General features: G+C 36.4%; 1 protein-coding gene across 4 annotated transcripts in view; it reads right to left on the bottom strand.

Moving 5' to 3' along the window:
- The window catches only part of LRRC2 (leucine rich repeat containing 2), a 120,230-nt gene that overhangs the window by 39,866 nt on the left and 69,907 nt on the right, over positions 1-10,457 (bottom strand). For 2 of the 4 annotated variants that reach the window (XM_041404691.1, XM_041404690.1), the window contains exon 8: positions 9,687-9,823. The exons of 1 other annotated variant lie outside the window; for it this stretch is intronic. In XM_041404691.1, the coding sequence (XP_041260625.1) occupies positions 9,687-9,823 (137 nt within the window). Of the gene's footprint in view, positions 1-6,646; positions 8,253-9,686; positions 9,824-10,457 lie in introns of those variants that run through there. One more of the 4 variants, XM_041404692.1, reaches the window with a different exon arrangement.

The raw sequence follows: 10,457 nt of genomic DNA, 5'->3' as shown, positions 1-10,457 counted from the left end.
CAGTAGATTTAAGGGAGGGGAAGGGAGGGGAAGGGAAGGGAGGGGAAGGGAGGGGAAGGGAGGGGAAACAGAATCCTGAAGTCTTTTTCTGTTATTCTGAAACTGAAAGCGCTAAGTATTTTGGCTTAATAAAATATATTCTTCAGCTGGTCCAAAGGGGAAAAGGAACCTGGGACATCTTCTGAGCAGAAGTTTTTCTATAGGACGACTTTCTAACATATACAAGGCATACTTATAGAATAAAAGCAGATATATATCTTTATCCATATCAAGGTGTCATCAAAGATCACTTCAATGCAATTAAAATACTATTGCTTTCTTTATACCTTCATTCGTGAATCATGATGTACCATGATATGCCAACATGCCCTTTTACAGATAGCTTCCTTATCTATAGTGAAAGTAAACTTGGCAATACTGATGTCTTTAAAATGTAAAAACAAAACCACTTACTTTTTTTTTTTTCTTAAATAACAGCTTTTCTTTTTTTTAAATAATGGCTTAATCTCCTTTAGTTGGCTGTTTTTGTCAAGTGTTGCCAGTAGTGGTTCCTAAAGTGGCCAATATGTGACCACTGAACTCACCTTCTCTGAATGCTTTCGGAGCAAACAGATGACCTGGCATACTTCTCTGGGGCCAGGCAGCACCACAAGCTTGGGATCAACTTATTTTCAAATATTTATCTTGACAGAAAGTTGTGTAGATACCACAGTTTTGAAATCAGCAAACATTTAATAAGAATAAAACACTGAATAATATTTTATCAATTTAGAGCCCTACAGTATAACAAATTGGGTTTTGCAAATGTATTATTTTATGTCATTACATAATAAACAGGCTCAAAGGCAGACTGTGCTACAAATTGTCTGAACCTATGTAACAAATGAAAAAGAAAATGCTATGTTGTATATGCAAATTTGAACTCAAATATTGCTCTTGTATAGACTAGAACTGATTTTCAGTTCTCTAAGATGATATTCTTCTTTATAAATCTATTCACCAGGATTTGACAGCTAATTTAATTACTTTATAAATGTCACTGTTGATTTTAGGAAAAGACTGGAAGCATTAGTGAAAAATAGAAGCTCTGAACAGAGCTAAGGCAATATGTTTAAGATACAATTGCATTTTAGATATAAAAATATATAAAATGCATCTTTACTAAGATTTTGCTGAACCTTGAGTAGTTATAGTGCAGCTGGCAAGAAAACAGAAAGTTTCAGCGAGTAGTAAGAGACGGTAATGATCCTTTCATATTAATGACAGTCAGCAGATAATGAAAACACCATGCAAATTGCCTATTTACACTCAGCAATACCAGAGCTGTTAATGGACCAATGAAGTGAAGAAGAGAGCAAGCTGTAGTAGAGAATGTAGTCACAGCTGGAATCAGCCCAAGTAGCAGATTCAGCTATTGAAAAGAGAGGAGACTCTTCCTGAATTGCTCAATGTACAGTAGTTACTCTAGAAGTAAAGAATCAGAGTTCTGCTGAGTTACAGTTCTATTTATGAGGACCAGTTCAAATGAGGTCTCAAAATCAGGAAAGCCTTTACTTTCCATCCTCCTCCCATCCATTATGAAGCAGGAGCTAATCTGTGCAGAAAGTGACACCAAAAAAGCATGAACATTCCTAGTAATTGCTGACTTCTCACTGAGGGCTGCTGAAGTACCCATTTGCCATCTGGACCTCTCTAGAGAGGTTTACTGTCTACTGGGGGCTCACATTCCCAGTCACAAAGAGGCTGTCACACCTCGTAAAACCAGAGGACTACCATGCACTCCTACTCTTCTACACAGGGCCAAATTAGGCTGCAACAAAGAGTTTGCAAAACATCAAAAGAGGCTTCACATCCTTCAGAGAGATGTTGAAAGGGTCAGAACCATGGGTAGCGTTCTCCTCTAAACCCCTAGCTGGAGACTGGGGACCCAGAAAGAAGATTAATGGATCAAGGGAATGGTTGACTGCATGGCTGGTACCATGCTCAGGGTTTTGGCTTCTATGATCTAGGTTGCACCCTTAAGAAACAGCAGACAGTCAATGGGGCTCACCTGACTGGGTGAGATGAGCATGTTCTAGGAAGGAACTGGCTGGACTTTTTGACAGAGCTTTAAACCATACTCAGCAAGGGAAAGGGATATATTTCCAAGTGTCGGAGAGGAAGAAGGAAACGACAGCACTTCCAGGAAACAGCAAGGAAATACCTGTAAATCATGAGCAAGGAATTAGGGAAGGATTCTCCAAAAAGGTGAAGAGAACTCCAGTGCAGAAGGGACTATATCTACGTAGGCCAGAAAATAAATTCCAAGGAGAGTGTACTCCCATCTCTGGTAGATGAGAAGGGAAATCTGATATCAACAGGTATGGAAAAGGATGTAATACTCAAAAAGCTCTTTGCTTCAACCTTCTGCCATCACCAGACATCCCATATCTCTTAAGTCCCCGAACATCTAGGTGGGATGGGGGAGTGAGTTCTCTCCTACTGTCAGTGAAAAGCAGGTTTGAGATCACTTGGTGAAGCTGAATAATCACAAGTTTACAGGACCTGATGACATGCATCTGGGGTCCTGAGTGATCATGCTGTTGCCAAGCACTTTTCCATCCTATGTGAAGAGTCAAAGCGACCAGGTGAAATCTCCAGTGCTTGGAAAGAAGGAAACATCACTCCTATTTTTAAAAAGGGGAGAAAAGAAGATACAGAGAACGCAGACTGGGGAGTCTCACTTCTGTGCCTCAGAAGATCATGCAGCAGATCCTCCTCAAAAATATTTTAAGGCACATGAAAGACAAGGAAGTGATCTGAGGCAGCCAGCACAAGGACTGCCAATAGTAGAGAAGGGTTGGATGAGCTGGGCTGACCCTGCAAACTCCACACCCCCTCCCTCAAGCCCTCAAGTCCTTAAGATAAAGATGACAACCCTTCTGCTTCTGCCCCAGCCGAACCAAGGCCCCACAATTATGTGGGTAGTATGGAGTTAAACAGCCCCAGAAACTACATCCCTTTTTTTCTATAACCACAACACTAAGGGCAAATTTTACCTGACCAAACCGGTGGCTTTTTGTGATGGAGTAACTGCAGTGGTTGACAAAGACTGACCAATGTCATCTATCTAGACTTCTCTGACACTGTTCCACACAACATCCTTATCTCCAAATGAAGACCAACTGTCTTTGAATTGGACATGAATTTGAAGGGTGGACTGCTTAGTAGGTAACAGTTTGCTGGACAGACACATCCACAGAATTGAAGTCAATTTCCAGGTGAACTGATGACTAGTGGTGTTCCTCAGGGCTCTGTGCTGGGACCAGTGCTCCTCAATGTCTGTCTCAATTACACAGTGAGGCCAAGTTCTGCCTCAGCAAGCATGCAGATGAAACAAAGCTGAGTGGAATTGTTGATACACCTGAAGAATGAGATGCCATCCAGAAGGACCAAGACGATCTTGAGAAATGTGCCCGTGAGAACCTCATGAGAGTCAACAGGGCAAAGTGCAAGGTGGTGCACCTGGGTCAGGGCAATCCCAGATGTGAACACTGATGGAGAAGTCATTGAGAGCAATCCTGATGATGACTTGAGAGTTGTGGTGAATGAAATACTGCACATGAGTAAATAGTGTGAACTAATGGCCTAGAAAAACCAGTTGTGTCTTGAGCTGCATCAAACTCAGCATGTCTGACAGGTTGGAGGAGGTGATTTTCTCCCTCTGCCCTGCCCTTGTGAGACCCCATATGGAATGCTGCATCCAGCTCTGTGGTCTTCAGCACAACAAAGATGTGGACCTGTAGGGAGGGCCATAAACACAAGCAGAGGGTTGTCTTCTATGAAGACAGGCTGACACTGCTGGGTTTCTGCAGCCTGGAGACTTTGGTGAAATCTTATGGCAAACTTGCACTATATTAACAGGACTTAAAAAAAGAGGTAAAGCTATTTTTTATGCAGTCTGATGGTTTTAGGTCAAATGGGGAACCATTTCAAAATTTATATTAGAATTAAATTAAACATTAGAAGAAATTCTTTACTCTGAGTATGATGAGTCACTGGAACAGAGAAATTATGTTCAGAGAAAGTGTTCAGAGTCAGGCTGGCTAGAGCTTTAAGCAACCACATCATGTGAAAATTGTCCCTTCCCATGGCAGAAGGAGGTGAAACTAGGTGATCTACAAGGTCTTTTCCAACCCATGCCATTCTATGATTCTATGAAATCTTGCACAAACCAGGACCTAGAGCCTACCTCCTCAAGAAAAAGCCATTCAATTTTTCATTTTGCTAGGTGCTTCCATTGCGGAAAGTAAACACAGTAAATCAATTCTGATGTTTCATAAATGCTCAAGAGGAGAAAGAAAAAAAAAAAAAGAATGTATTGTACAGTGTTAACTGTAAACTAAGCCAATATCTGATGTAAGACTATGTTATTCCTAGACATTCATTAATTAAATATGAGGTTATTTGCTATCCTTATAAGTTTGTCTTCCTGGCTATCCTTAGAAACAAGGCCACAATACAGAATAATAAAAAGAAGCAAAATCAAATATGATTTTCTGATTTATTTTTGCACATTGAGCCCATGAGTATTCTAGAAGACACATTTCAATTCCTCCCAGTTTTGCTGCTTTGAAATAGCAGTTACCTGTAAAGTAGAACAAGGTGTTGGGTTTTAGGAGGTGTAGTGTTTGGCAGATGTAGAAAATGCAGTGCAGAAGAAAAAGCACGTTGTTTTCCTTAATGTATCTAAGTACCTGACATCAGAAGCTTGTAAATAACAGAAATTTTCATTGCACAAAAAATGGCTGTCATTCATAAAATTATTCACTTTCAAAAATTGAAAAAGTATTAAACATGCCGATAACAGAATTCTCTTTGGTAGTATTGTTTCCTAATGAAAGATAATAGTTTAAAGTATAATTGCTAGTAAAACAGTTAGAAAAGCAGTACAATTAGATCTAATTCAAAATTAGGTACCTTTTGATATACATATTGTTTTTACTACATTGGAGGACTCTGATAAAGTTATATTTAACATCATATGATAAATATGCAAAGCACATGGAAGTATGACTCAAATGGAATAATGCTGAAATTAGGTATTTCAGTAACAGGTGGCAGCTGGCATTACCCACTGCACATCTTAAGTGTAACGGGGACCATCGTACTCCATCTTCCCCTTAAAACAAATGTATTTCTCAACAGTTACTGTTAACAACAGTGACAAAAAAAAAATCATATCTATGGATAACATTTCAGGATGTAATGTCCTAGAAGAGGTAGGAATAAAAGCTTTCAGCCCTGTGGAGGACTTGGAGATACTAATGAATGTAGAATAGACCATGAGCTAGTTATGTGTTCTTGCAGCCCAGAAAACCAGTCCTATCCTGCAACAAAAGGAGCAAGGCCAGCAGGTTGAGGGAGGTGAGTCTCTATTTTTCTCTTCTGTGACTCCACCTGAAGTACTGCATCATTCTCAGCAAACGAAAGATGTTAGAGTACCCTGTTAGAGTAGATCCAGAAGAGGGATACAAAAATCCTGAAACCCCTTTTCTTTGACGAAAGAGCTGAAATACCTCTCCTTTGAGGAAAGGTGGAGAGAGTTGAGGTTGTTCAGCCTGGAGAAAAGAAGTCTTATTGCAGCTATTCAATATAAATAAGCTTATGAGAACATTAGAGAAAGACATTTTTAGCAGGATTTTAAGTGACAGGACAAAGGATAAGTTTCAGTAAGAAACTGAAATAGGGTAGCTTTAGTTTTAAATTGGATCTGAGGAAGAAATTCTCTATGACAACATTGGTGAGTCACTGGATGTTTTGGGTGGCCCATCAAGGGAAATATTCCCAGTCAGCTTGGATGGGGCTTTGAAAAACCTGATCTAATGAAAAATGTCCCTGTGTGTGAGAGAGCGATTGGGATAGATGACCTTTGAATGTCCCTTCCAACTGAAATCAATCTGTGATTCCATGAAATTTGGATTGAAAGGAGTCTGAAGTCAAGTTGGAGAATACTATTTGGACCCCCTGCATTTGCATTTTCCATGACTTAATTGTTACTGATTTTTTTTTAGGAACATATTAACCTGAACATAAATATTGCTGGTGATTGATAATTTGTGTTTTATAAATAATCTCATGGTTACTTTTATGGAAAAACAGACCTTTTATTTCTAATTCAATGTGAATTCAAGTTTTAGTCTTCTGCCTTATGTTTGCCTGCTGCATTAAAACGTCCAGCTTCTAGACAGTGGTCTTGCATGTAAAATATTGACAAGCAAATGGACTGGTGAACAATGCTGTTCAATGAACTTAAAAATGCATGGATTTTATTTATGCTAATTTTTTGTTTCTGTCTCCAAATTATTTTTAGCACTCTTATCTGTGAACAGCAAAAAAACTTTTGAGTAAGATTAGCGGCAATGCTAAGGACTAATACGACTTCTCTATTCATGTATTTTCTGTTTATGTATCCAATACTGCTGAGTGTAGAATTCGCACTGTCACTTTTGTTTTGTTATCTGTGTTTGTATCCCTAGTTTTTTGTAGTTGCAGCTCCATTCTATAAACACAGCCTTTGTGATTTCCATTCCTATAATTTTCAGTGAATCATATTAGACTATGAGAGACTTCTAGAAATAGAATTTCAACCAATATCAGAACAGATGTCTTACAGAAGTTTATTGCATCAGTATCAATAAAATAAATTTATAATCTCAATAAAAGAAAGTGCGGTAGGATAGTTTCACATAGCCTAATTCACACAGACGAATTTGACACTATTTTATCCTATTTCAATTTGTCCTTAATGGTAAAAAAAAAAAAAGTCTTCTATTATTCTGCTTCAGATATGCCAATTTTTCTAATATTTTAACTTCCCCCTGGATCAGAACATGCTTAAAATCTGCATTAACACATACAGACAATTTTGAATGAGTTTCATTTTGATAGTAATATAAAGAAGACTGCAAGAGGAAATAACACACCCACTCTTTAAAATGTTTTTTTTCTTTTAAAAGTTTGAATGCTAGAATGTTGAAAAGAAAACATCTAAAGTTCTTTTTATATATGGAAGCCTGAGGATTATATCCTTCATTGCTTTTTTTTTTCTTAAATATGGCTACTTAAGTGACATTCTACTGCATAAAACTGAAAATAGATCACCCATAACAAAAAGAAAAGATGTAAATATTGTCTCACTTAACTGCACTCATAAGTTTAGGACCATTTAAATTCTGTAATTTGAGTCTAATTTGATTCTCAATTCTCAAAGTCTCAAGTTTTTTAGATTAAAAAGATTGTTTTATTAAATAAAAAATACATGTAAAACTAGGTTTCTGAAACTCTACTCAAAGTACACTTAAATAATTGTATATAAACAGATAATTAAATAGCAAGCAAAATAATGTTTTACTAGCAAACTCTTTCTTACTCTACTTGGAAAATTCCAACAAATGTCCACAAAATCCTGTGATCTGAAACCATTAATATAATACCTGTATCATCATTTTACTGATGGTATTAGCTGACACAACTAAGTGCCTTAAAATCTTACGTAGTACACAACTATACTACAAGACTGCTTAGTGCAGAAATCTCAATCACATTGGTACTTGATTTTGCAAACAGGTTAGAGCTTAAAATATGCTTTAATAAAAGAAGTGCTACAGCTTTATATGTAACATTGTTGAAACTTATCTAAACTGAAAATTCCAAGAATAATTTTCTTGCAGAAAAGCAAACTATGGGTGTGTTCTAATTTCAATATCGTAAATACCTAAATGTGTATTTGGTCTTAACAACAGATCACATTCATTTTCTAAATCAGTTTATCCCCTTTTATAAAATCAAATCTCTTCCTAAGATCACATTTTGCATTTCACTGTTTTAGCTACAACATTGAATGTCTTCTTTCTTCAGCTATGCCTGTGTATACTTAGTTACAATGAACATTTACTTTCAGCAGGTCTACATGCAAATTAGTGGCTGTTGCTGTGAACTTGAAAATAAACATGTTGACTTAAAATGTGAAACAGCATCTTGTGAAGGTTCTACCACTCCTTGTTTTATCTGTAGTTACTTGAAAAGCCTACAGAAACAAATAAATAATTCAATATGATTTTGATGTCATTCTGGCCATCTATATTTTCATGTGTTTACTATTCAGGTGAATATAAACAGAGTTATTCAGATATTCAGTAGAGATCTAGAGATTTTTAATCTTCAGAGCTGAAGACTGAGCATTACTTTTGTAGTGTAAGAAGGAGTAGACTCTGCAAAAAGAGAAAAAAGAAATAATTCTCAGACTTTAGCTATGTAATCCAGCACAAATAAATGAAGCCATTAGCTAGAAACAGCTGGGTTTGGTCTTGTTTCAAAGGTACTCTGCAAATTATCTCTGTGCTGTCCTTCAGAGATTCTGCAAGTTCATATTTTATAGAAGCTATTCCTTCTACAGTCTGTTTTTCAAAAGCAGGTATTGGCATTATCTATAGCGCAAAAGTTCAGAAGAAGGAAATACAAAAGTGATTGATGATCCAAACTCTTCTTAAAAAAACAGTGAAGTAAGTTCTGTCTAGGAAGGAAGAGAACTGCATCTCTGAGCAGCTTTGCCCCACAAGAGCATAAACCTGGCCTGTTTTCAGTAGGGTCAAATGCAGGTTTCAGGCAGCCAGTAAGACCTCTACCTTTCCTAAGACTGTAGACACAACTCCATCACTACATATTTTATGGCTGTCTCTAAAGCCAAATTATGACCTAAGTTTTTCCCCCATTGCATTGTTCTCTCCATTTTAACCACCAGTGTTACCATTATCAAAATCCAGCACTTTTATAGCAGACTTTAATTTAGAAATAGACAGAATGAATTCATATCCACAACTTATAGATGTTAAGGAACAGAAATCCAGCATGAGAACAAGAAATGTATTGTGAAGTCACACCTTTTCTTTATATTTCTCTTTTAACAGGTTTTTTAGGACGACTATATAGACCACTTAAACACAATGAAAATCTACTGCAAGATTTATTCCACAAAAAGTCCTTTCTGCACACAAAATATTAAAAGAATTAAAATAAGCCTATGGAGTACCCTGTCTCACAGGAAACTTTCCCTTTTTTCCTAACAAATCTTATTAAAGAACACTCAAGAGAACAAAGATTTCTCAATGACAGTAAATATAGAACAGCAACAGGAAGAAATATGTAAAGTTGTGGGTGCTATGTAATAAAGATAAAAGCAGGTATTTTACTATAATTGTACAGTGGTTAAATAGTTAGTAACCTGAAACAGATAATATTGTCAAAGAATATTCTACCAATATGATGAGGCTTTCATATATATACTGATCTTTTTGAGGAGGAGAAGCACTTCTTTAGGAATTCAAAATCACTAATACTAATCCCAAGAGAAGTAAGTAAATCCAGAGAATGAGAATATTCTTTGTCTACACCATCAATCAATTGAGGTTAAGGCATATACCAACACAATTAATTTTGTATACATTTTTTCAATATCAAGGGTCTTCATTAGGATCCAAACTTTTAACAAAGCAGATTTGGCATTTCACGATTAGTCTTATTTAATACCATAAAAGACAACTGGAGTTTAAGGGTGTATTATTTGTCCTCTTAAAAATGAATGGTCATAATATCTGTCTGCATTTATATTCAAGATAGCAGAAAGCTTACTGCAAATTTACACATACCCCTTTCCCTTAGGTCTTCAAGGTATGCTTTCATAAACTCTTTCTCAACTTGCTCATGTTCACGTTCATTTTCTATAATTTCTTCAGTGTCTTCACATACAATAGTTTCAACCGGACTGTCCTTGAGACTTACAAATCTAGACAGAGATTAACACACAAATGTACGTGCAGGCAGCTGAACATCACTGGCCATCATGAATGACAGTTTAGAAATTGTTACCAGAGCCAGAAGCAGAAATGTAAAGAACATTATCTCAATTTTGCATGATGGCATTAAGATACATCTACTATAGAAATACAGATTTCAAAAGGAACTTTCTCTGTAATCCACTTTCCATATAAAAATGATCAGGTTTATCTTTTTTCCATCTATCTACGTAAATTGTTCTTTGTAATAACAGGTGTAGCTCTTTATTACGGAGCTTCTGACCAACTACACTGTAATTTCCCCATCTGTTAATGAGCAATGTGAACTTCATCCTAACAATATTGCCTAGCAATCTGGAATTTTGCCAGAATCTTTTAGCTGCAATATGTGCCTCCATTTTTTGGTTATTGCATTACTCATCTATTACAATATATGACAGGGCATGCATTACTTTGAAATTGAAAATATTATAAAAGTACATTTTCCAGGTGAAAAACTAAGGGTCTAAATAAACAACTTATATCATGTGCAAATAAGTGCACAGTATTCTGAAAATCTCTGATTTTCAGTCCAAGAAACAAAAAAATTTTAAGAGTTGTTATTTTCAAAAGAACCAATTTTCC

Source organism: Onychostruthus taczanowskii, unplaced genomic scaffold (assembly GCF_017590055.1).
Source record: "Onychostruthus taczanowskii isolate IOZ18803 unplaced genomic scaffold, ASM1759005v1 scaffold219, whole genome shotgun sequence".
Taxonomy (NCBI): Eukaryota; Metazoa; Chordata; class Aves; order Passeriformes; family Passeridae; genus Onychostruthus; species Onychostruthus taczanowskii.
Note: the sequence above shows the minus strand (reverse complement) of the source record. Positions and strands in the feature narration are given on the sequence as shown.